Source organism: Balaenoptera physalus (assembly GCF_965194825.1).
Source record: "Balaenoptera physalus genome assembly, chromosome: 2".
Lineage (NCBI taxonomy): Eukaryota > Metazoa > Chordata > Mammalia > Artiodactyla > Balaenopteridae > Balaenoptera > Balaenoptera physalus.
The window spans coordinates 160,864,756-160,891,866 of NC_138883.1; the positions used below are offsets into that span (position 1 = coordinate 160,864,756).

The 27,111-nt window shown below is 35.3% G+C and overlaps 1 protein-coding gene across 5 annotated transcripts in view; it reads right to left on the reverse strand.

Moving 5' to 3' along the window:
- The window catches only part of ANKRD26 (ankyrin repeat domain containing 26), a 102,861-nt gene that overhangs the window by 19,220 nt on the left and 56,530 nt on the right, over positions 1–27,111 (reverse strand). For 2 of the 5 annotated variants that reach the window (XM_082449565.1, XM_082449563.1), the window contains 12 exons: positions 25,546–26,655; positions 23,672–23,823; positions 21,192–21,362; positions 19,365–19,398; positions 18,940–19,081; positions 15,329–15,542; positions 13,271–13,454; positions 12,517–12,654; positions 8,882–9,838; positions 7,338–7,490; positions 4,398–4,468; positions 3,962–4,055 (listed from right to left, as the gene is read on the reverse strand). In XM_082449565.1, coding sequence (XP_082305691.1) covers positions 3,962–4,055; positions 4,398–4,468; positions 7,338–7,490; positions 8,882–9,838; positions 12,517–12,654; positions 13,271–13,454; positions 15,329–15,542; positions 18,940–19,081; positions 19,365–19,398; positions 21,192–21,362; positions 23,672–23,823; positions 25,546–26,655 — 3,420 coding nt within the window. The remainder of the gene's footprint in view (positions 1–3,961; positions 4,056–4,397; positions 4,469–7,337; positions 7,491–8,881; positions 9,839–12,516; positions 12,655–13,270; positions 13,455–15,328; positions 15,543–18,939; positions 19,082–19,364; positions 19,399–21,191; positions 21,363–23,671; positions 23,824–25,545; positions 26,656–27,111) is intronic. The other 3 variants (XM_082449566.1, XM_082449567.1, XM_082449564.1) reach the window with 2 other exon arrangements.

A 27,111-nucleotide genomic window follows, 5' to 3' on the forward strand; every position in this document is an offset into this window, starting at 1 on the left:
TTCAATCCTTGGTCAGGGAACTAGATCCCACATGCATGCCACAACTAAGAGGTTGCATGCCACAACTAAGGAGCCCACCTGCTGCAACTGGGGAGCCCGCCTGCTGCAACCAAGATCTGGAGCAACCAAAAAATATATATATAATTAATTAATTAATTAATTAAAAACCCAGAGGTTTTTATACATGTTAATGAAATTTTTTTAAAGAGTGGCTATATTTACATTTTAGTTTCTAAAGATGCCCTAGAAACATTTTCATCAATGGTTTAAGATATTCCAGGTTTTGTTAAATCACATCTTACTAATATAATTTTTGAAAAATTCCCACGCAGCATGAGATAAAGCCTTTCATTCTCTGTAAGCATTCTTCCATAGGTTTCAATTTCTCCATTTCTATTAACCATTCTTCTCTTTAAATAAAGTTTAAGTCTTCTATACACTAAATAAAAACGTAACTTCTTCTTGATTCTTGTAGCTTTTTCTCTCATCCTTTTTCTCCCCCACCCCCGCCACTGGACTCTTACATTCTTTTTTTTAATTAATTAATTAATTTTATTTATTTACATTTGGCTGCGTTGGGTCTTTGTTGCTGCGTGCGGGCTTTCTCTAGTTGTGGTGAGCGGGGGCTACTCTTCGTTGCAGTGCGTGGGCTTCTCACTGCGGTGGCTTCTCTTGTTGTGGAGCACGGGCTCTAGGCGCACAGGCTTCAGTAGTTGTGGCACTCAGGCTCAGTAGCTGTGGCGCACGGGCTTAGTTGCTCCGTGGCACGTGTGATCTTCCCGGACCAGGGCTCAAACCCATGTCCCCTGCATTGGCAGGCAGATTCCTAACCACTGCGCCACCAGGGAAGCCCTATCTGGTTTTTAACAGTTATACTCTTAAAAATTTTTCTTTGGATGGGATGAAATAGTTATTCGTTGCTACGCATGGGCTTTCTCTAGTTGCGGCGAGCAGGGGCTACTCTTCGTTGCGGTGCGCGGGCTTCTCATTGTGGTGGCTTCTCTTTGATGTGGAGCACGGGCTCTAGGCAAACAGGCTGCAGTAGTTGTGGCTCGTGGGCTCTAGAGCGCAGGCTCAGTAGTTGTGGCACACAGGCTTAGTTGCTCCATGGCATGTGGGATCTTCCCAGACCAGGGCTCGAACCCATGTCCCCTGCATTGGCAGGCAGATTCCTAACCACTACGCCACCAGGGAAGCCCTGGACTCTTACATTCTTTAACGCATGGTCTCATCCACAATTCATCTTTCATCACTTATTCTCTTCTTTTACACTAAATTGACTTTCAATCTTGTAACTCCACTAAAATTTTTGCGGGTCATCAAGAACCGTTTCTTCAGTCCTTACCCGGCTTTACTTCTCAGCAGCAACTGCTAACGTGACCACACTCTGCCTCAGCTCCTCTGAGCCCACCTCCGTCTGAATGACAGTAACCATTGATGTTCAATCCTTGACCCTTTCTAATCCTCTTTTTAAATTCTCTCAGGGTTCCTTACATCTCAAGGCTTCGTACCGGATTCCCTAACCTACCTTTCCAGCCTTGACCCCTTTGCTGAGGTCACCTGTACTCTTCTCTCCCCCTTCTCATTCCTCATAGACAACATCCTCAGCCACACTCATGAGCCACTACTCGGTGTGGATTATCCTTGTACAGAGCTATTCTTGGACACTTTATGTTTATTCTTATTGGTGTTACTTTGAGTGTAGTGTTATTTTCTAATCTTGGGGGGCACCCTCACCCTTAGGATGTTGACCAGCATACTTTGTCTTTATTTTCTTTTATAATGCGAAACTTTTTCACAAGGGTCAGATTACCAATTATTTGCCTTTGTTTTCTTTTTTTTTTTTTTGGCTGCGTTGGATCTTCATTGCTGCGCACGGGCTTTCTCTAGTTGCGGTGAGTAGGGGCTTCTCTCCGTTGTGGTGCGTGGGCTTCTCACTGCGGTGGCTTCTCTTGTTGCAGAGCACAGGCTCTAGGCACGTGGGTTGCAGTAGTTGCAGCACACGGGCTCAGTAGTTGTGGCTCGCGGGCTCTAGAGTGCAGGCTCAGTAGTTGTGGCGCATGGGCTTAGTGGCTCCCCAGTGTGTGGGATCTTCCCGGACCAGGGATCGAACCCGTGTCCAATGCATTGGCAGGCGGATTCCTAATCACTGCACCAGGGAAGTCCCTGCCCTTGTTTTCTTTTGAATAATTTCCTATTCCATAGAGACCTGACCTTATGGAAGTCTTCTGACACTACTTTCAGGTGAATACTCAACTATATTGTTTGGAGTCTTGAGTCAGCCAGAGCTCTCTCTTCTTCCCAGCCCAGATTCTTCACCTCAGCACTGTGCTGATCATATATCTTAACTCAGGTTGGCTCTGGCCTGGGGATTCCTGAGATGAGAACTTTCTAGAGAAGCCAGGGCTATTGACTGAGTTGGTGAAAAGCCGTCTCATTAAATTTTTGATTTGTGTAGACCTTAAAGTGGCCAATAATTCTGTGTCATAATCCTAACTCATTTCTATAGGAATCTACAGAAAATCCCTCATTATTTTTTTAATACGCTTAATCAGTGTGGGGTATTCTTACAAAATTTTCAATTTCTGATACCCGAATAGATTTCTGTTTGACAATGTAAGGGGACATCTGGCACTCTCATTCACAGAAGACTCCTTTTGTCAACATATTGTATTGTCACGTGTATGAAAAGTATGCTAATACAATGTGACTAATTTATATCAAGTCTAGAAAAAATAATTTTCAATGTTTCTTTGAACACAAGAAGGACCAGTCAACAGAATGTTCTAGTTCCCCTGACAGGTATATCTGTATAATGACACTGCATGAATCTAACTATTGTGATGGAAAGAAATGAGTTGTAGGTGCATCTACCTCATCCCTCCAACTTAGGGTTCACAATACAATCTTCTGATTTTTAAATCATAGGTAGCTTCCCCTACAAAGGAGAGTATAAACGGCAGGAGAATCCCTTTCTGCTTGGTAAATAGTTACATAGCTTTCACTATACATTGATAAATTGGAATCCTGGATTACACATCAGTCTTTTCTGAGACTGGCTGTTACAACTTTGAAAGGCTGAGTAACTCAAGTGTCTGGGAAAAAAATTGTTTCTGAACTTGCTATGCTAGGAGCACCTGTTACTATGTAAGGCCCTGATTGAGCAGCCATTTCTACTTTTTCACGGCATCTCTTTTCTTTTTTTAAACAAAAAAGGGGGACTTCCCTGGAGGTCCAGTGGTTAAGACTTTGCCTTCCAATGCAGGGAGTTCGATACCTGGTCAGGGAGCTAAGATCCCACATGCCTCGCGGCCAAGAAAACCAAAACATAAAACAGAAGCAATATTGTATCAAATTCAATAAAGACTTTAAAAATGGTCCACATCAAAAAAATCTTTAAAAAATAAAGTAAAATAAAATCAAAGAAAGGAAAAAATACATTCCTTTCAGAAAAATGCTTGTACAGTGACCTACTATTCCTTCTTGATAAAGAAAACGAACTACAACATTAAAAGTAATTCATTCTCAAAATAGCACTGGAGGATTTAGATTACAAGGGGAATTCAGAATTCTAGATCAAATCATTACTCAAATTTCTGGACTCAAACAGATATTTGTGTACCTCTGTTCATAGCAGCATTATCAACAATAGCCAGAAGGTGGAAAAATCCCAATGTTCATTGACAGATGAATGAATAAACAAAATGTGGTATATATAAAATATTGCTTTTGGACTGTCACCATCTTTTTAATTAAAATCTTACTACAAAAATCAATTTTATTATTTCAGTCAACTTCCTCTATAAAGAAGAATTATGCTACTAGTAGCAAGTAGTATCAATATAAAAATAAACTCTTTTATCAATGAGACTTTTCATATTGTCCAAAATATTCTTATATGTTACTAGTAAAAAAATTAAAATTCCTTTTCAGCATGACAGAAATTAAGAGATTGACTTACTGAACTTGTACTTAACAGGTTTTTCTGAAGCTGTTCAATTTTTCCCGCTTGCTTTTTGACTGTAGCTTTTAACTTGGCATTTTCAATTTCAAGCCTAAAATGCATATTTTAAAATAATTATTCTCACACATAGATTTTTAAAATACCACACATTTTCTGAACAAACACCTGCAGGTTCAATTACATACATTCTTAGAATTTTGAAAAGTAGATGATTTGGCAATTGTGCCATTTTCTAGTTGTGTTCTGTGGATAATGTGCAAAATTTAGAAATAATGGAGAAAAATTATGCATTTCAAAATAGCTCAAAGCTGAAATGTTTACCCAGCTTCACAATGACGTATTTATTGTCATTACTGATATAATTCTCATACTATACTGCTTATCTGCTCTATAGTTATACTTAAGTTATTTTCTGTGCTGCTTTAAATTGTACTTTTGGATGTGATCCTGCGTCTTCTCAGCACATCTCATGGCCTCTGTACGTCGATCCTGTGCTTCTTGCAACTAAAAGAAGAAAAATTTTTTTTAAATTACTGATAATCTAGCAAATCCGCCATCATCTGTTTTTGTGTCTTTCATCTGCATATCGTTTATGGCTACTTTTCTGTTGCAACAGCAGCGTTGAGTTGCTACAACAGACACCTTGTGAACCACAAAGTCTAAAATATTTACTATCTGGCCCTTTACAAGTTACTGACCTCTCCTCTAGTACTAAACCACAACATCATTCATGCTTTAAATTATATTTTATCAAATAAATACACAAATTTATAAATTGGCCAAATGGGGAAAGACATTTATATTTTTTATTCCATGCTCTATACCAACTATAATTTTAAATATCCACATATGTGAATGACCACAGCTCTTCCAGTGATTATGAACGTTCACACTACACACTACTGTTGGTGACAACCAGATGCTTCAGGGACTAGTGTGAGAGGCAGTATCTACACAGGAGCCAGAATGCGTGGGTCTGAGTCCCAATTCCACCAGTTATTTGCTGTATGTCCTTGAGCAAATTACTTAAATTTTCTGTGTCTCAGTTTCTCCAGCCGTAAAATGAAGATAATAATAGCACTGACCTCACTGGGATGTCGGGAAGATTAAACTGGGGGGTATACATAATGTATTTAGAAAAGTACGTGGTACATAGTAAATGCTAAGTGTTTACAATTATTACTATCGCTGTATTTTATGTTCTAAACAATTGGATATTTTAGGCAGATGGCATGCCAACAGAAGTGGTCTCCTGTGCAAGTCACACTGAAATCATTCTCCATACCATTGAAATTGGCAGTAAATGGGAAGCATGAGGACCAGAATGTACGTGCCCAGTACTTCAAAAACTTTCACTGATTCCACTAACCAACCAGTACTTTTTCCCACTTATAATAATTTATAACTTAACTTCCTCTCTGTACTACTCAGTGGGCAGTGATCATGGATTAAGATGCAAATAGCACCTCCTGGATTGAGTGGTACATAACTTACACGACCATCAGAGGAAGGGTTAAGTCACTGGCATGGAAATATCACCCTATTGCTAAATCAAATTTCTGAATCAATTCACTCCCAGCGACTGTTTATGTCTAGAAAGTACTCGGATGAGAAAATTAAGGTTATGTGGTATGGATATCGGAGAAGCTATCCACAGAGCTTTACAGTTGGTGAAATGCTGTAAATGTGAAAATCCCCAGTTCTGGCTGCATAATGAAGGAAGGCAAATTCAGATTTTTTTTTTTTTCCAGAGTGAGGGGAAAAAAAAAACGAGCATTTAATTGAACAATTCTCCTCTATTAGATTAAGAGCTTTTAATTTTATATTTAATTGCTTAAAATACATTTTAATAAAAGATTTATTGTATCAATATCTCCAAGAAGAAATTATTGGTATGGTATAAAGTACTTAATTGTATCCCAGCAACTGTTAAGCTAAAATATTTTCAATTTATGCAAGACAGGTACCATGCGCATATCAATAAATATTCCCTGTTAGACAAATTTATACTTAAGACAAGATTCTCTCTCATGAAAAAAATTAAAACAGTGTAAAACTAAGGGCTAAACTGTTCTTCACAGACTAGATGACAGGGTCAATGAGAGCTAGGACAGTCAGAGAGAGCTTCATGGAGAAGACTGGGGGCCAGGTCTAAATAAATGGAGGATTAGGCAGGAGGAAAAGAAACTGTAAAGACAGAAAGGACAGCATGAGTAAAGGCCAAGAAAAGGTGAAATCAGCCAATTAACTCAGAGGATAAAATCCAACAGCAGGGAAATAAAAATTATGTCCACACAGTAACTTGTAAATGAATGTTCACAGCAGCATTATTAACAACCCAAAGGTGGAAATAACCCAAAGGCCCATCAACTGATGAATGGATAAATGGCTTAGCCACATAACGTGCTGTTCAACAATAAACAGAAATGGAAGTACTGATATGAGCTATAACATGGATGAACCTCGAAAACGTTATGTCAAATGAGAAAAGCTAATCACAAAGGACCACATACTGTGTGATTCCATTTATATGAAACACCCAGAATAGGCACATCTACAGAGACAGAAATTAGACTGGTGGTTGCTGGGGCTGAGGGAGATGTGGGCCATGGGTAATGGCTAAGGGATGCAGGGTTTTCCTTTGCGGGTGATGGAGATGCTCTAAAATTGACTGTGGTGCCAAGTGCACGACTCTCTGAATATACAAGGAGAGACTGAACTACACATTTTAAATGGGTGAATTATACGATATGTGAATTATATCTCAATAGTTTTCTTAAAAATACAATGGCAGGATCTAGATAATTTTCTTAATTTTCTATTTTGGGTGTACATACTATACACGATCTGAGTATCTCTATGCTTTTACAATATATCTAAAATGAAAAGAAAATGAAGGCAATGCCTAACTTCAACTGGTTTGTATAATGACCTTTCTGCACAAGTTATTCTGAAATCCATGAAATAAATATACACAGATACTATATCCATTCACGAAAGTGAAGATGAAAAATGACAATTTTATGGAACATTCCATTAAACATTATCCTCTGATTTTATCTGGCTTGCTTCATCATGGTAGTAGAGATATCACTAAAAAATACTGTTTAATAGAAAAAAAAGTCTCTCAACTTCTGTGAGGAATCATGCACAATTCTCAACTTTCCTAAGGGTAAATATTGTAAGAAAAAATATATAATGCAAATGGCAGAATGAAAGTCAGAGTTTAAGAAACAAGTGCATTATAAAGATAACAAAATTGTAATAAATTTACTTGTAATGAAAATACAAAAGAAAGCCGTCCACGAAAATTAGTGTCCTAAAACACTTTATCCTATACATTAAGTACTGACACGTTAAATTTCATACATACCTGACTTGTGACTTGACGTAATTTTTTCTTTAAATCCTGTGCCTCATCTTCTAAATTAGTACGATAACGTGACGTGACCTCCAGTGAAGCCTCTGACATAGATTGTTTTTTTAGGGTATCAGCCAGTTCTTGTTGAAGTTGTCTCACAAGTGCCTAATAAGATACTCTATCACTGATTTTATAAATTACCTTATTATTAAGTTATGTTAATAATAGATAACTCCAACATATGTACTTTGAAAACTATCACCACAGACATCAATTCGCCTCCTTCTTCTTGTATGTGCACCTTCCTGCTCACTGAATTTGGTTAAAGACACAGAAGGTGTTACCCTCTGGCCTTGTCGCTATTAAGTTATTTAGACAATGGATTCAGTCCCGCTATCCACTCCCTGCCCTTCCCGATCAATTTGCAGAGCTTGAGGACCTCCTCAAGTCTCAGAAAGAAATGGGTGTGTAGATGGCATGAGTGGTGGGAACATCTTCCCTCTTCTCTACTGGGGGCTTCGATTAACTTCAGAGATCCTCACATATTCAATCCAGTGCTCAATAGATTCCTATCTCAGAATTAAAATGAGGTCATTCCCATTTCAATTCCTAGAATTAAAATGAGACCTTCAGGGCCTCCGATGCCTCCCGACGGCAGCCCCTATGACCCTGTCCCCCACTCTATTCTTGCTACTCATGAATCTGCCACCCCTCACTAGTCTGAAAATGGGAGTCCAATGCCAAATTAATAAGTCACAGAGAGCTACAATTCTCTTTGTATTGGACAAATTTATATCCAAATGATAGTAACTGAGGCTTGAAATGAGAATTATGAGCAAATTATTTGTAAAAATGTTCCAAGTAAATTATAAATAGAAGTGGGAAGATTAAATCAAGTATAGTTTTGCTAAAACTCACTACTTTAATCCCAAATTATGATTTAATGAAAAGTAGATGCCTTTAAAGAGTTGAGAGGTCATAAGAATACATGATTTGAGGCTGAACTATTTCCCAAATTAATTTAAATTGACATGAATAAAAATAAAATTATATCAACTAAAAAGTTATGACAAGCTACTGAAAGAAAAGTACTATGAGATATGGCATCAACACATCAGTTCATCTGGGAAATCTGGAATTGACTGTCAAGGTAATCCACACAACTGAATCTTAATTTCAAAATAATTCATTTTAGATCTGAGCGTTTCATTTATCTGCTTCATCATACTAAAATGTGGTGACATAAAGATTAAAATTATTATCTTAGCAGTAGAAGAGTAAATTACTAATACCTGTCTATACCCATTAACAATTTATAACTTAATCTCTTAAAATTTCATAGGTGACACGATGTCTCTACTCAAAGTAAAATACCTCTCAGGTCTAATTCTTTATTTGCTGGATACAAGGTATGCTTTTAGGCTGACTTACAGCCTATAGATTTATAGTCTATATATTTTTTATATTCAACTAGATTCAACATTTAGCCATAATCAAAATCACTTTGAATTTTCTTTCAGGAAGTCTGAGAATTATTTCTCTTCTTGGATACTTACTTCTCTTTCTGTTTTCTCATTTTCATACTGATACATTCTCTCTTTTAAATGATTACATTCGTTGATTAACTCCTTGTTTCTTTCCTCCAGCATCAGACCTTGTTTTTCACTTTCAGCTTGAAGTTTTTTCACAATATCCTGAAACTGGTCTTGGATGTTAATTACTGTCTTCTCTTTACTGTCCGCTTTGTTTTGCGCATCATCCAGTTGCTGTCTGAGCAACATGTTTTCACTCTGGAGTTGAGATAATCTCTCTTCTAAGGATTCCTGCTTTCCAATGTATTTATTCACTTTGCCTTGTTCGCTCTGATACATGTGTTCAATTTCCTTCTTTTGACACTGTGCTTGGCTTAGGTCTCTCTGTACACGTTCTAACACCAAAGTCTTTTCTCTGAGAGCATCTCTCGTGTGATGGAGTTCGGTTTCTAGGCTATTGAATTTACTTTCAGCTTTAGAAAGTTGCTGGGAAAGCATCTCGTTGTTATCGTTCAGGTTAGACACATCAAAATTCATTTTGTCCTGCAAGCGTAACCACTCATCTCTTGCTCTCTGGAAGGCAAATTCCAGGTCTCTTTTTGATGTCTGACTTTGATGGTGATCATGTATGGCAGTAGCCAGTCTAGAACGGTAGGATTCCACTTCTGTTTCCAGTCTTTCTTTGCTTTGTTTTTCATTCTCCAGCTTAGAGTTTAGCATTGTATTCTCAGCTGTCAGAACATTAAGCTGTCCAGTATATTGGAATATTGTCTTTGTTAATGTTTCCTCATTCAGTTTTATTGTCTTTTGAAGATCATTATTCTTTTCTTTTACAATTTCAATATCCTCAAAATATTTCTTTTCCTTTTCCTGGTTCTGACATTTTATTGTGTCTATTTCCAGTCTTAGCATGGCAATTTCATCCTGCAACATGTGGTTTTTATGTAACAGATCTTTTCCTTTTTCAGGACTAGGGGACACCTAAGTGAAACAAAGGAGATTTTTAGCTAGTACTCAATAAATTGACATTTCATGATTTCCTCTGAAAGACTAACCTATATGTTTTATACAATGAAAAGACTGCAATAAGTGGATATCCAACTGGAAAAAATAGGTTGGATACAAACCTCAGACTTCTTACAAGCAGAAATCTTCAAAAGTTCAAAAATTTAATTGAAGACAATGAATCCATGAAAGCAAAAAAGAAACCACAAGAGAATTCTTAAGAAGCTCAGAATTGGAAAGGCCTTTCTCTAAATTATAACAAACCCAGAAGGCTTAAAATAAAAGATTAATAAATCTGACTACACTTAAAAATTGCATCTGATGTGACATATTTATACAATGGAATACTACTCAGCCATAAAAAAGAATGAAATAATGCCATTTGCAGCAACATGGATGGACCTAGAGACTATCATACTAAGTGGAGTAAGCCAGACAGAAAAGACAAACATCATATGATATTGCTTATACATGGAATCTAAAAAAATGATACAAATGAACTTATTTACAAACAGAAAGAGACTCACAGACATAGAAAACAAACTTATGGTTACTAAAGGGGAAAGAGGGGGAGGGATTCATTAGGAGGTTGGGATTAATATATACACACTACTATATAAAAAACAGATAACCAACAATGACCTACTGTGTAGCACAGGGAACTACACTCAATATTTGGAAAAAGAATCTATAAAGATATATATATATATATATATATATATATATATATATATATAAAACTGAATCACTGTGCTGTATACCTGAAACTAACACAATATTGTAAATCAACTATACTTCAATAAAAAATAAAATAAAATACCACCCGCTAGCTTAAAAAAAATTACATCTGCTATCTAACCTATACAGCTACCCCATAGTAAAAGCCTTAGCTCTGTATATATTTTGACAGATTAAATTTCCTAAAAAATTTTTTTTCCTGAAAATATTCCATAAATATTCTACGTTTCTCATATTTTTATAGTCAGTTAAAAGAATTACATCTACTGATAACTGTACTAAGCACTTCTACAAATATCAATTAACTCATTTAGCTATGACAGTCCTGGAAATGAGGAAGTTAAAAATACAAGCAAGCTGCAGGCTTCTCCCCAGGTCTTCTGACTTTACTATGAGTCCTCTTACACCAAACCACAGCTAGTTCTCTAGTACAAACATATAAATACAAAATAAACCTTATATTTCACTAATGGTGCATACACTAGTGGTAAATAAGGTAAAATTTATAGAGATCCTAGAAAATCATGAGATTATTCGCTGCTGCAATAACTTTCACTCTCTCTTCATAATGCTTAAAATAGTAAGGTAGGGGGAAATACAATGAACTGTTTCACTAAAAATAAAATACTTAATAAATTATCACTAAATAAATATTATGGCATATCTATCACTATTTTCAAAAGTTCCTTGTACTGAAATAGGACACTACATGGAGCAAAGTGTTAATTTTCTCACAAGTAGAAGAATGACACCCAAAATACGGTCTCTGAACTGGCTATACCTTTCCTCCTTACCATCAGTGGAAGGGATAAACTAACCTCTCTATTAATCTATCAAGGAAGTGAAATCACTGCCAAAAACCATAATGTTGTTTTGTTTGTTTTGGGGTTTTCTTTTTTTGTTTGTTTTTATAAACTTTTATAAGTTTATTCTAAGGAAATAATTTTTTTAAGTGCTCAAAAATGTTTTTACAACTAATGTTGCAGCTTTTACGATACTGAAAAATTGTAAGTGATGTGAAAATGTCATTGATGGGGTACTGGTTAAAGAAATGACAGTGAAACCAAGAACAGACTCTGATTTAGACACTGAAAATGATGAGGTGCATAGTGATTGACATGTTCACTCCAAAGCAGAGGGCACGAACGTATTCAGTGCTGGGATTTGGTCGGGTAGTGTGGTCGATGGTGGAGCACACATGGTCTTCCCTGCCTAAACCACCATCAGGGTGCAGACTTTTCTAGATTGTAGCAATAGTTTTGAGATTATGAAAAGTTCATCAGTTCCTATGGAAAATATTAAAAGCCTCTCCTTGGATGAGGCTATTGTATGTCACTGCTTGACTGTTGCAGACAAATGGATTTGAATTAAAAATACTACTTGAGGGGCTTCCCTGGTGGCGCAGTGGTTGAGAATCTGCCTGCCAATGCAGGGGACGCACGTTCGAGCCCTGGTCTGGGAAGATCCCACATGCCGCGGAGCAGCTAGGCCCGTGAGCCACAATTACTGAGCCTGCACGTCTGGAGCCTGTGCTCCGCAACAAGAGAGGCCGCGGTGGTGAGAGGCCCGCGCACCGCGATGAAGAGTGGCCCCCGCTTGCCACAACTGGAGAAAGCCCTCGCACAGAAACGAAGACCCAACACAGCCAAAAAAAAAAAAAAAAACTCTAGAGGCCAGCTTTCTTTCTCCCTTTCTTTCTAAAAAAAAAAAAAAAAAAAAAAAAACTTGAATTAAATTTAATCAAATATAATTCAATTATGTTTGAATTAAAAATATTAAATATCACCTCCCCAAAATATACTTAAATAGGTTTTAAATATCCTCTATACTGTCTATGATGTATAGTATTGGTTTTTAAAATACATACATATACAGATACATACACACAAATATTTGAAAATGATTAAAGAAAATACCTCAGAATTCATTTCCTTATTAGTCATTTCTATCTCCTTTTGTTTGGCAAGGTGATTGGTCAGGATTCCATCTTGCAAAATTCTGGCATTCTGTTCTCGAGAAAGCTGCCTCTGAGTGTCATTTCGCTCTTCTACAACCTGGAGACACATTTCATGAGGTTTTTGGTCTCATACCATTAAAAAAAAAAAGTCAAAAGCTTAAGAGCAGAATTAAAAAAAAAAAAAAAACTGTTAAAAGGAAGTAGCCTTTTTAAATAAGCACAAGGATGTTTATCCCACATGAATAACTCAGATTTTAATTTAAATGACCGCCAAACTTATCACAAAGCAAAAATACAGGGAGATATAGTATTGTGAAAGAAAATCTTTTTACAAAGCATTTAACTAGTTCCATCACAGTCTCAAGGCAATTTAGCCTGTATTTTAACATAAAAAAGCCAAAATTAACACATGGATTGGAATTAAGAATATTACTTTCGAATGGACCAAAAATGCCAATCATTATGTTAATGATTAAGCTCAATTTACCTTCCATTCCTCCATTCAGAAAACATACACAGAGCATGTATTAGAAGCTAAGAATGGCACGAAATTAATAATTTAAGCTATAAATGTCATAGTTCATATTTAGGATGAGATAACACTTTTTATTTGTTTTAAACCTAAATAATATATATTAAATCAAAGAGATATTATAAATAATACTGATGAAATAGTGTTAGAAATTTGAAATTTTCACCAAAGATTAACTTACCTGATTCAGATTATTTCTCACAGTCCTCAGTTCCATGTCTAGCGCTCTGAGAGTGAGTTCAAGTTGTTGTTTCATTTCAACTTCTTTACTGTATTGCTCTTCGTTTCTTCTTAACTGCTCCCTAATTTTTTCATATAACATGTCAGCATTTCTTCTCTTCTCTTCTTCTTGTTTTAGGGTGAATCTGCAGTTAAATATGCTTACCTTAAAATGTGTTTTGTTAGAAAATAAAAAGTTCATTTTATGATCTGTCTCTTCACCCGTTGATTTAGTATCCTAATGAAATTTCTGTTCTCCAGTTTTTTTTTTCCTTTCTAGGTCTCATATTTTTAATTCCTCACTTCAATCTCTTCATAAAGATATATACACTTGAAAGGTAGCACTGAAAAAACATTCTGCCACTTAAGTAAGTTTTAGTCAAGAGTAACTCCGGTGAATAGTGTAGGAAAGAAATTTTGAAATTATTCAGTGAAGTTAGGTCGAAAATTACCCTGTTTTCCACACTGTCATAATTACTCCTCCTTTAGGACAGATAATTTAGTTACTAATTAAAAAGAGAAGCTGTTGTTTAGAAACAAGTTTATAAGATCACTAGAAATAAAATTTCAACTTCATAAAATACTACAGGTACCCCTAAATGACTTACAGTGCCAGATAAAATCTGCAGATGTCTTTTACAGAACATATATCTTCAGACGCTGTAATCCAAGACTAGGCTAGGGAGTCTAATATCTGTTGCACCACACTTTTTATGTTTCTTCTTTTGCAACATTTTCAACTTGTTGATTATTATCTATTTAATAAATCATTTTAAATCCCGTAAGGCAGGATCCATATTAATTAATTAAACAATAAAGAGTATTTTGTGCTTTCAGCACAAACCTTTGAACTAATTTTATCTCTGTATGAAAGAGAAATTGAATAAACTAATCAGTAATCACCTTCCATTTTTACCTTTTATTTCATCCATGCATATGTTAAGAATAAAACTGCATAATTTTTTTTTAATTTTGTCTTGAGAAAAATGGCCATTTCATACTTCTGTGGGTGGGAGTGTAAAGTAATATAAACTTTCTGGAGAACAATTTAGAAATATGGATCAAAGACCTTTTTTAAAAGTTCTCATACTTTAACCAAATAACACAACATTAAAGAATTTATTCAAAATAAATAATCAGAAATGTAGAAATGAATTTATAGAAGAGACGTTCCTTGTAGCATTAAATATAATACAGAAAAATGAAAAACAACTGAAATTCAATTTGTTAAAAAAATAATGACCATAATTCAAAAAGACACAAGCACCCCAATGTTCATTGCAGCACTGTTTACAATAGCCAGGTCATGGAAGCAACATAAATGCCCATCGACAGATGAATGGATAAAGAAGATGTAGCACATATATACAATGGAATATTACTCAGCCACAGAAAGGAACGAAATTGGTTCATTTGTAGAGAGACGTGGATGGACTTAGAAACTATCATACAGAGTGAAGTAAGTCAGAAAGAGAAAAACAAATATCATATAGTAACGCATATATGTGGAATCTAGAAAAATGGTACAGGTGAACCGGTTTGCAAGGCAGAAATAGAGACACAGATGTAGAGAACAAACGTATGGACACCAAGGGGGGAAAGTGGGGCGGGGGGATGAACTGGGAGCTTGGGATTGACATGTATACACTAATATGTATAAAATGGGTAACTAATAAGAACCTGCTGTATAAAATAATAAATAAAATTTTTAAAAAAAAGAGATTACAAAAAAAAAAAAATGAGGCTTCCGTATGGAGGACTTCTGTATGGCCATGAAAATGATGATTTGGAAATATATACATTCAATTATTAGTAGAAGTATTCACTGTTAAGAACTTGCTGTATTATTTCCAAGAATTTCACACTCTACAATACTAATGAAGTTTTCTCCCCTGTAAAATCCCAGCAGGTAAGTTAGCAATTATAAAACTTCCCATAGTATTAAAGTAAATACACATCTGTAGTATTACAGTAAATAAAAACAATTCAAATATTTCTTTAAAACCAAGATGTTCAATACCTCAAGCTGCAGAGCTCTTGTTCCCACTCCACTTTTTGATGCTCTAACTGTGATTTCATTTCTTTTGTTTCTGATAGCTCCTTTTGTAGCCCACTAACCTTACTTTCCATTTTTTTATTTTTTCCTGTAAGTAGTTCACAGTGATTTTTTTTAAGTTCTATTAATCTTTCATATGAGAGAACTGCATCCTGAATTTTCAATAAGCTAACAGAATCTGCATTAGGAAGAAAACAAAGATAGAAATAAAATATATGAGTAATTTTTGTGTATAAAGCACTGTGCATTTTCACCTTCACTCATCCATACATTGAACAAATACATTTTTTTTTTTTTGGCTATGCCCCACAGCATGAGGGATCTTAATTAATTCCCTGACCAGGAATTCAAGTGGCTAAATATACAATGCCCTAAAGAGGTGGAGGAAAGAGACAGAAAAAAAATATTTGAAGAAAAGAATGGCCAACAACTTTCTAAACTTAATGAAAACTACAATCCCACAGATCCAGGAGGATCTGGCAAGGAGAGGAGAAGTGGAAGTAAACTCTTTTGTAATATTCTTACCCTATATATGATGTGGTACAATATTACTTGAAGGTGGACTGTGATAACCCTAAGTAAAACACTGTAAACCCTAAAGCAACCACTAAAATAGCGAAACAAAAGAGTTACAGTTAATAAACCAAAAAAACAAAAAAGAAATAAAACTACACCATAAAAATTACTCGATTAATCTAAAAGAAAAAGAAAAGGGGAACAAAGAACAGATGGGACAAACAGAAATCAAACAGCATAATGACAGATTCAAACCTACTATATCAATAATCACATTAAGTGAAAATGGTCTGAAAACCTCAATTAAAAAGCAGATTGTCAGGGACTTCACTGGTGGTGCAGTGGTCAAGAATCCACCTGCCAATGCAGGGACACAGGTTTGAGCCCTGGTCCTCCCACATGTCATGGAGCAACTAAACCCGTGCGCCACAACTACTGAGCCCACGTGCCACAATTACTGAAGCCCATGGGCCTACAGTCTGTGCTCCACAGCAATAGAAGCCACCGCAATGAGAAGCCTGCACACCACAACGAAGAGTAGCCTCCACTCGCCGCAACTGGAGAAAGCCCGTGCACAGCAATGAAGACCCAATGCAGCCAAAAATTAATTAATTAATTAATTAATTATTTTTTAAAAAGCAGATTGTCAGACTGGATCAAAAAGCAAGACCGAACTGTATGCCACCTATAACAAATGCACTTTAAACATACAGACATAAATTTGTAATAAGGTTAGAAATAAGATATACCACACTAACATGTGACAAAACAAAGCTAAGCTAGAGTGGCTATATTAATACCAAACAAAGTAGACTTCAGAGCAAAAAACATTACCAGCAATAAACAAGGTCATTTCATAATGATAAGAGTGTCAATTAATAAGAAGCATAACAGGGCTTCCCTGGTGGCGCAGTGGTTGAGAATCTGCCTGCTAATGCAGGGGACATGGGTTCGAGCCCTGGTTTGGGAAGATCCCACATGCTGCGGAGCAACTAGGCCCGTGAGCCACAACTGCTGAGCCTGCGCGTCTGGAGCCTGCGCTCCGCAACAAGAGAGGCCGCGATAGTGAGAGGCCCGCGCACCGCGATGAAGAGTGGCCCCCACTTGCCGCAACTAGAGAAAGCCCTCGCACAGAAATGAAGACCCAACACAGCCATAAAATAATAAATAAAAATAAATAAATAAAGGGAAAAAGATGGTTTAATTTAAAAAAATAAAATAAAATAAGAAGCATAACAACCCTAAACGTTTATGCGCCTAATAACTTCAAAATATATAAAGCAAAACTTGAGAGAAATGCAAAGAAAAATAGACAAATCCACAATTACAGTCTGAGATTTCAATACCCCTCAATGAATAAGTGATAGAAAGAGCAGGCAGAAAATCAGCAAGGATACTGTAGACTTGAACACCACCATTCTTTTCAAGTAGCCATGGAACACTTACCAAAAAAAGACTATATTCTGGGTTATAAAATAAAGGAGTAAGTCAAAAGGATTTAAGCCATACAAAGTATGTTCTCTGACCACAAAGCAATCAAATTGGAAATCAAGAACAAAAATATTTCTGGAAAATACTCCAATATTTGAAAACTAAATAACACACATCTAAATAACCCTTGGATTAAAGAGGTAATGAAAAGAGGAATTACAAAGTATTTTGAACTGAATGAAAATGAAAACATAATATATTACAATTTGTAGAATGCTGCTTACTTGCATGAAAATTTATAGCATTGAATGTCTATATTAGAAAAGAAGGTCTCAAATCAATGACCTTGGCTTCCAACATAAAAATCCAGAAAAAGAGCAAATTAGGGGACTTCCCCAATGGTTCAGTGGTTAAGGATCTGCCTTCCAATCCAGGGGATGCGGGTTTGATCACTGGTCGGGAAACTAAAACCCCACATGCAGTGGGGCAACTAAGCCCGCCAACTGCAACTACTGAACATGCAAGCCACAACTAGAGAGCCAGCATGCCGCAACTACAGAGCCCACACACGCTGGAGCCCACACCCCATTTGGAGTGTCACAAATACTGAGCCCACACACCACAACTAGAGAGAGAAGCCCACGCGCTGCAACAAAAGATCTCGTGTGCCGCAACTAAGACCCAACGCAGCCAAAAATAAAATAAAATAAAATAAATAAATATTTTTTAAAAAAGAGCAGAGTAAACCCAAAGCAAGCAGAAGAAAGAAATAAAAAACATCAAAGAAAAAATCAATGAGAAAAAAACAAAACAAACAAAACAAAAAAGACATGGAAAAATCAATGAGGGACTCCCCTGGTGGCACAATGGTTAAGAATCCACCTGCCAATGCAAGGGACACGGGTTTGATCCCTGGTCTGGGAAGATCCCACATGCCGCAGAGCAACTAAGCCTGTGTGCCAAAACTACTGAGCCTGCATTCTAGCGCCCGCAAGCCACAACTACTGAGTCCGCGTGCCACAACTACTGAAGCCCATGCACCTAGAACCCGTGCTCCACAACAAGAGAAGCCACAGCAATGAGAAGCCCACACACTGAACGAAGAGTAGCCCCCGCTCGCCTCAACTAGAGAAAGCCTGCGCACAGCAACGAAGACCTAACACAGCCAAAAATAAATAAATAAATAAATAAATTTTTTAAAAAATCAGTGAAACCAAATATGTTCAGAAGATGAATAAAAGTGATAAACCTCTAGCCAGGCTGATAACGAAAAAAAAAAAAAAGAGAGAGAAGGCACAAATTACCAATTTCACAGAAATGAGTAATGAGAAATTACTACAGATTCTATAGATATTAAAAGACTAACAGAGTAATATTATGAACATTATGTAAATAAATTTGACAACTCAGATGAAGTGGGTAAATTCCTTGAAAGAGGGAAATTACCAAAGCTCAATCAAGAAAGAACCAATAAACTAAATAGTCCTATATCTAAAAAAGAAACTAAAGTCCTTGTTAAAGACCTTCCCACAAAGAAAATTCCAGGCCCAAATGGCTACACTGGTGAATTCTACCAAATATTACAACAGTATACACAAAAAGGCTTTATATTTATACCATGGTCCTACCTTTACACTCCATGCCAAGTTGTTCAATTAGCAACATGGAATTCTTATAATTAGAGTAAAGCATCTGGCAATCCTCAAAAGCTGTTTCAGATGACTGAGTTAAGTCATCAAGGTCATCCATAGAATTAATTTGCTCTTTGACCTACAAATAAAAAATACTATTTCACGATGTCCCCAAAATATTTATAAAATATACTAAGTGTACAGAGGTGATAAATATCTCTTTATTAAAGCAAAAACACAGATACTTCTTAAAAGAACAGATTTTTATCAAAGGGATAACTTTATCAACAGTGTTTCTAAATTATTTTTTCAAAGTAAATGTCTCCACAACAAAGGAAGATTTTCTATTTTTCCACTATACCTTTTACAAAGTAATTTTTTACTACAGGATAATATTTTTTATAATTAATTTTTTACTATACCTTGTTCTTTTCGTTAGATGTTTCCTCTGCAGCCCTAAAAAAACAAACGATTCTTTTCAGGCAAATATTAAATACTTAAAATACAAAGAATACCTAAATCTATTGTTTTTTACATAAAATCTTTGCATTGGTAATTAATTTTCTATAAAAGATTAAACAATAAATAGAAAGAGTAACATTAAAGGACAAAGAAAATATACCATAATAATATTAACAAAGCATTAAATTAGATCAAGCTGACAATCAAAGGAAAAGGAAAAACATAATGTTACTTGCATTATTTGATAGGAAGAAATATACCAGAGTTTTTTGTTAGTGTCATTTTCAAGAAAAATTAATTTTATGGCACTAAAACCTATTTGGAAAGTATTAAGTCCTTATATGAAAGAAATCCTTTTTTAATAATCATGATATTAGCTTTTTGAGGACTTACTATGTAACTGCTATGCATTATTATAAGCACCTTACATGTCTTAAAGGCATTTTAATCCTCACAACAATTCTGGGAGAGAGGTAATACATTAGGTCCTTTACACAGGAAGAAATGGAGCACAGAAAGGCTAAGTAACTTGCCCAAGCCCATACAGCAGATCAGCAGCAGACCCAGAATTCAAACCCAGGAAATCTGGCTTCAACACTTGTGTTTCACAATATGATGAGAAGGTAATATTTATTTTTAAGTGTTTTTAAGTAATATGATAGCAAATGAATCTGTACTATTATTCCATGTCTAGTTATAACTATAAATAATAATTTCTGAATCTTAGACATATTTTTTAAAAATAAAAAGACTTTAGACCTAGGCAATATTGGAATTCTATTTTCAGTAAAGATTTGCTTTTTGTAAAGAAATTCATCAACAGGCATTCATTCACCCATTCAGCTGTTTATTCATGCATTCAACATATACTTACTGAGCGCACAATACGTGTTAATGACACTTTTGGTACAGGAAGCATGACTTTTGTAATTTAGAACTTTATAATCCAAAAGTAATAATCTGTGATAGACTGTTACTAGTTTTTTTTTTCTATCGAATATAAACAAAATCTTACCCTTTTCCCTGGAATCTAAACCACTGTGAAGTTAACATAATCTGTTTTAGAGTACCTTACAAAACCATAGCCACTCATGATGATACTGTCATCTAGAATTATCAAGGAATGATTAAATCCTATTCAGTATGGCCTAAATGTTTGTAAATTTATGATTATATAATTTTTAAAAATCTATGTATGAGAGAATAACTTTTAAGTAATTATCTGCATATTCAATTATATAAGAATATTACACTTCAAAATCAATGAATAAGCCCTTACCATAAAACTATACGTGAATAGAAGTATTATGTACAATTAGTTTACTATAATATTTTAAAGATAATGTAATACAATCGATAAGCTTTCTAATATTGGACATGCAAACAAGATTAAACTGAATAAACGCATCCTCTACTGGCTCATTTCCAACAGCATACAAACATACTCTAAAAACTCCCATCTTAACATAAAAAGAGAAAGGAAACTCCCTTGAACTCCACATTCCTCTTCAGTTACCATCCAGTTCTCTATTGCCTTTCCCAGTAAATATTCCCTAAGGAGCCATTTATACTTATTCACTACAGTCCAGCTTCCATGGGGAATATTTATTGAAACTACTTCTGGTCAAAGCCACTCATCCTCATCTTAAACTTTCAGCAGCGTTAGTCTGGTATAGTTGAGAATTCTATGTCGTGGCCTGTACACTATATTATGCTGTTCTATTTCCAGAAAAAGTATTCAGTGCTAATATTTCTTGACCTAAAAATAAAGAATTTGTAGATTTTACCTGCCATCATCCTGATCTACTCCACTTAAACTGCTGTCATCATTCATGTGTAGCAGACCACCAATCAGTGAATCAGCCTTCTCAAACACTGGTGTAATCACACATTCTTTTGATGTCCACTTTTCATTTTCATTTTTCTTTACTTCCTTCATATGCACGCCAGGACCGCTACTTTAAAAAATCCATAAAAAAGCCAATGTTTTCTAATAATTCTACTGATAAAGAATAAAAAACCAATTTTTGTAAAATCCCAACTCTTACCCATCATAAGTCATTTATTAGTTCACAAAACAGTTATGAAGTACCAACCATATGTAAGCAAATACAAATTCTTGCTTCAAAGACAGATATACAATTATGATACAATGTGATATGTAAGAGTTGACATATGAAAGTTATAAGTGAACACAGGAAAGCTTTACAGAAGAGGTGAAATAAACAGAGGAGGTCATGAGGAAAAGAAAAGGGAGAAAATCATTCTACTTGGTGATTAGAATATGAGCACAAAGATTAGGCACATGGCATCTAGGTGTTTCCTAGGAACTTGGAAGGAAAAGTACAAAATACATGGAAGGAAGCAGAGAGATGAGTCTGGAAAGACATTCTGAAGAACCTCAAGTGCTACACTGAAAAGCTGAAGTTCACTGCCTAAAAGCAATGACTCTTAGACATGGGAGTAATAATTAGATTTCTACTATATTTTTTTGTTTTGTTTTGATATATAATAATGTTTAATTTACATGATTTTTTAAAACAACATGAGGTACATATAACATGAAAGAAGAACTCAAGGAAATATCTTGGGGGGAAAATTTACTTTTAAACACCCACATGTTGGGGTCATGTCAGCATCAGGGCTGAAAAATAGGTACCTCATAGTATCCCTCCACTACCAGCAACAATTTGGCATCTATCCATGGACAAAAGTGGCTTTGTGGGAGTTGCAGGATCCAGCACCATACACCAAGGGACCTGGGAAGAGTCCTGCCCACCCAAGTGGTAACAGACATACAGACCACATCCCAGCTGTGGACCCTGCATGGCCCATGAACTGGCTCCAGCCACTCTTAGCAACATCCAGGGAACCCCTGGAAAACACTGTCTTAGACAATCACCCACAGACGAGACAGCCTTTGTGGAAATCCAGGTTTCCAGCAGAGGAGTGCCAGCATACCACTGGAACAAAAAAATGCAAGTTGGGATACACTGGAGAGGGCAGTTATTAAAGACTGGAAGAGGTGACTGCTACTTCAAATGCACAGACAGCAATGCAAAACTTCAAGTAACATGAAAAAAAATTAAGAAAACATGACACTACCAAGAGATCACAATAATTTTCCAGTAACAAATCCCAAAGACATGGAGATCTGCAATCTACCTGATAGAGAATTCAAAATACTAGTTTTAAGGAAACTCAGTAAGCTACAAGAAAACACAGAAAGACAACCCAACAAAATCAGGAAAGTAATACACAAACAAGATGAGGAGTTTAACAAAGAGATAGAAATAATAAAAAAGAACCAAATGGAAATTTTGGAGCTGAAGAATACAATGAATGAAAGGAAAAATGCAATAAAGAGCACTGACAACAGAATGGATCAAACAGAAGAAAGAATCTGTGAGTTAAGAGATAGGAGCTTTGAAATTATCCAATCAGAGGAGAATAAAGAAAAAAAGAATGAAAAAGTGGGAAGCAAGCCTACATGAATTACCAGATACCATCAAAAGAAATAATTCATAAATCATTGCAGTTCCAGAAAGAGAAGATAGGGAGAAGGTGGCAGAAAGCTTATTTAAAGAAAAAATGGTTGAGAACTTCCTAAACCTGGGGAGAGATTTGGATATCCAAGTTCCTAAAGCTCACAGGTCACCAAACTCAACTTAAAGAAATCCTCACCAGGAGACACTATAACAAAACTGTCAAAAATCAAAGACAAAGAGAGAGTCTTAAAAGCAGCAAAAGTAAAGAGGCTTGTAAATTATAAGGGAACCCCCATAAGTCTATCAATGGATTTCAAGAGAGTAGGATGACATATTCAAAGTGCTAAAAGAAAAAAACTGCCAACCAAGAATACTCTATCCAGAAAAGTTGTCTTTCAGAAATGAAGGAGAGATAAAGACTTTCCCAAACAAACCAAAGCTGAGGGAGGTCATCACCACTAGACCTGCCTCACAAGAAATGCTGAAAGGAGTCTTCAAGCTGAAATCAAAGGACACTAATCAGTAACATAAAATATATTTAAATATACAACACACGGGTAAAGGTAAGTATACAGTCAAATCCAGAATACTCTAATACTGTAATACGGTGGTGTGTTAACCAATTAACTCTAGTATTAAGGTTAAAGGAAAAGAGTATTAAAAATAACTATAACCCTAGTAAAATATAAAATTTGTTAATCATGAACACTAGCTCAAATGAGCACTTGTTTTATAGGAAAATAACAATTATCTATTGTTAAATACTGACATAGGTTTACCTATCAGAATCTTCATTCTCCATAGTAGGAAACTGCTGGTTATTAGTTTTTCTGCTCTTTCTCTGTTGAATTAATCCACTATCATCAGCATCATATATGTTTTCTGATACTTCCATTTCCCTACTTTTGTGCTTCTTCTTTTCTTCTTCAACCTTTAATGAAAGTTTGACACTACATATAATTGTTATTACTTTATTCATTATTAAGACCTTTTCATTTTCATTAATTACTTGACTCAGAGTTTGCCCCGGTTTTAAGCAATAAAAATATTTTTGTGCTTACTTTAATTTTTTTAATTACAAGTCATTGAAATTTTTGTAAATTCTGCTTCTGTTTGAGGAAAAGAAATAAAATTTTAAAAATTTCAAAAAGGACTTTCTTAATGTTGTGCAGCTATTCACATCCACTCTTCCCCGTCTGATGGCAGAGATAGAGAAATAAAGAGACAAAGACACAAAATTTGTCCTCTTCGGTCTTTACCACCTGGATTTTGCATTAAACAGCCAAATTTAGAGGATGTGACACCTTGGTAACAAAAAGGAAACATTCAGTAACAAAAAGGAAACATTCTTCTTTCTGCACTGAAGCTATTCTTCCCCCACTGCCTTTTACAATTCTTTTTTCATTTGGATCCTGGGGATATCAAAAAAGTGATGGTGTTCACTAAAATATATGAACCAAAGTTTACCAAAAAACAGGTGTAGAGTGAAACTGATGAATTGTTAGTTAGTGTGGAATTCTGGAAAATGAGTAATGTCTCCCAATTTCACATTCAATAACCATGAAATTTTATAGCTAAAGGGTACAGAAGTAATTATCTACTTTAGCCTCACGATTTACCAATAATGGGAATAAAACCAAGAAAGGTTCAATGATTTGTCCAAAGCCCCTAAAGTGGCATTTCCTAGCATTTCCTGGCACCAAAAGAGATGATACAATTCTGTAACCCTGAATCTGATAAATTACCAAATGAATTCATCAAATCAATCAGATAAGTTAAAAGTGTGACTTTGGCAAAGTAATTTAATGCCTCAGTTGGGGGTAGGGCTCATCTCTTTTTCTTTTAAAGGAGAATATAGATTTTTGTCTATCTTTAAAACTCAGTCAATGCACCTCTTATACAAAAGAGCAAACAAACAAATTAAAAAATCTATTACTGGAAGGAAAAAAAAAACTCACCTCACGTCAAAACTCAGTTTTCTCCTTTGGAGATAAATACTGAATTTTTTTGCTGAGGGTTTATACTACCTATATGATAAAATCATACATGTCAAAACTTACCACATTTTATTAACATAATGTAAAGGTCTGACTCAACAGAAACATCTGAGAGTGGTGATTAAAGAATATGTGGGAGTACATGTATTTGTTATTAAAAATATCTTGAAGTGGCCATGTTGGAATTCTAAGTGCTAAGGGATTGAGTAAAGCAGAGAAGATCGCACACACTAAAGCACAATAAAGAGATTAGTTTAGCAGGAATATGTGTTTATGTCCCTTCTTTCAGTCACTGCTTCCTTCCCATACTATAGAAGTGTAATTTATATTTAAAACCCAGTAGATTAAAAAAAAACCCAAAACCCTAGCTTATTATATTTCTTAAGCAATTTCCTTTGTGCTTATTCTGGCTCAGGTCACATGGTATGTAGCTAAATTAGTTTCCCAGTCCATATGAAAGACTGACAGAGAGAGACTTAGGTTGATTAAGGAACAAAAACCATGAAAATAGTTTCCTATTATTTAGATGGCAGAAGTAATCTATTTCTACACAATCACCTATTTAGCTGACCCCATTTTATTCATAAGTGGAAAATCAGAATGGATCAGATCATTGATAAAGAGAAAGAACAAAGTAGCAGCAAATGAACCTCTACCTCTTTTTGAAGTCGAATTTTCTCTTTTTCCAAAGCCAGGAACTCTACTTGTAACATGCCTATCTCATTCTTAAACCTTTGCATATCTTGCTGTAATTCTTCATTTAGATACACTTTGGATGTTCTGTTACTATTCGGTGGAGAAGAACTCCCATTTTCTAATTCAGGTCCCATGCTTTTATAGTTATTAGCACTGCAATTATCTGCAAGCAATGGCTTCTGGAACCAGTCTTGTATTGGTTTGGTTTTCTTATAAGTATTTGTAATAGCAGAAATATCACTTTTTATTTGAATCATGTGTTTCATTTCATTGGAGCGGGCAAGCCATAAATCAAAAAGTCTTTTGGGATCACTAGACTGAGGTATACATCCGTTGTCTAATTTCCAATTAGTGGTATTTTGGTTCATATTTTGTAACATTTGCATATCAAACTCTTGGTCTTCTTGCACTTCAAATGCAACTACTGGGTCCCTTACTTTTTTATTTTCTGTATCATTATAAAAAATCTCCTCATTTTTGTTAAAAACATGTTCAGTGTCTGGTTTATCACTTTCATAGTCTAATTTATTTTCATTTAAATAAAGCTGTGAAGATGACTGGCAAGCATGTCCCCAGGACCCAGAGGTTAAATAAGATGGAAAAACATTTTCAAGACTGGGTTCTTTTTGTTCAGGAAATGCTTGGAATGCTAGAGAGATAGATACTCCAAATGCATCTTTTGCCTCACAGTCAGGTATATTATTTGTCAAATTAGAAGGTATTTCTTTTATGTTTGCTCCTTCTTTAGGGTTATCATGTAGTGGCTCTTCCTCAGGACAAACAGTAATTTTGTATTTTTCATAAATTTCACCAAACTTCTGCTCTAACTCATTTGTGATGAGTTTTAAGTTATTTTTCCACTCTAATTTGCCTTGTTTGATCCACATTTCCTCATACTTTTGCACACAAGGAAGTCCTGAACATACAGATATGTCCTCTCTATCACATTCCTTATTCATTTCTGGTTCTTGAGGCATTTTTTGCAGATGCAAAAGTGGAAGATTAATTGGCTTGATTTGATTTTCAGATGTCTTTTCTGTCAGGGTACATGTTTGTAAAATAACTTTATCCTTAAGTAATCAAGTACGGACAAAGAAAAATTAGAAAATAATTAAAATTTAACCCTTAAACTTCTTAATCTATGTTTAGCTACTCACAAATCACTGGATTACAACTAAGAAGTGAAAAATAACTTGCCTTAGCCTAAAACAGGAGAAAAACATGAACTCACAAACCCAATTTTGTCACTGTTTGTTTGTTTGAACTAAATAATTTGTATATGTTAAATCTACCAAAAATGAATTAGGAGATGATTTTTAATGTTACAAAGCCTTCCTTACTTAAAAATATTTCACCTCACCTTACCTTAAAGAGTCCCTATGTGCACGTAAGGATTTTTTTTTAAGGACTAGTAACTGGAGAATAGACAAACCATAAATTACTAGGAGCCAAAATCAATTAACACCAATCAGAAAGAGGAAAAAATTCCTAAATTTTAATGCAAATTATATACTATGATAGTATTA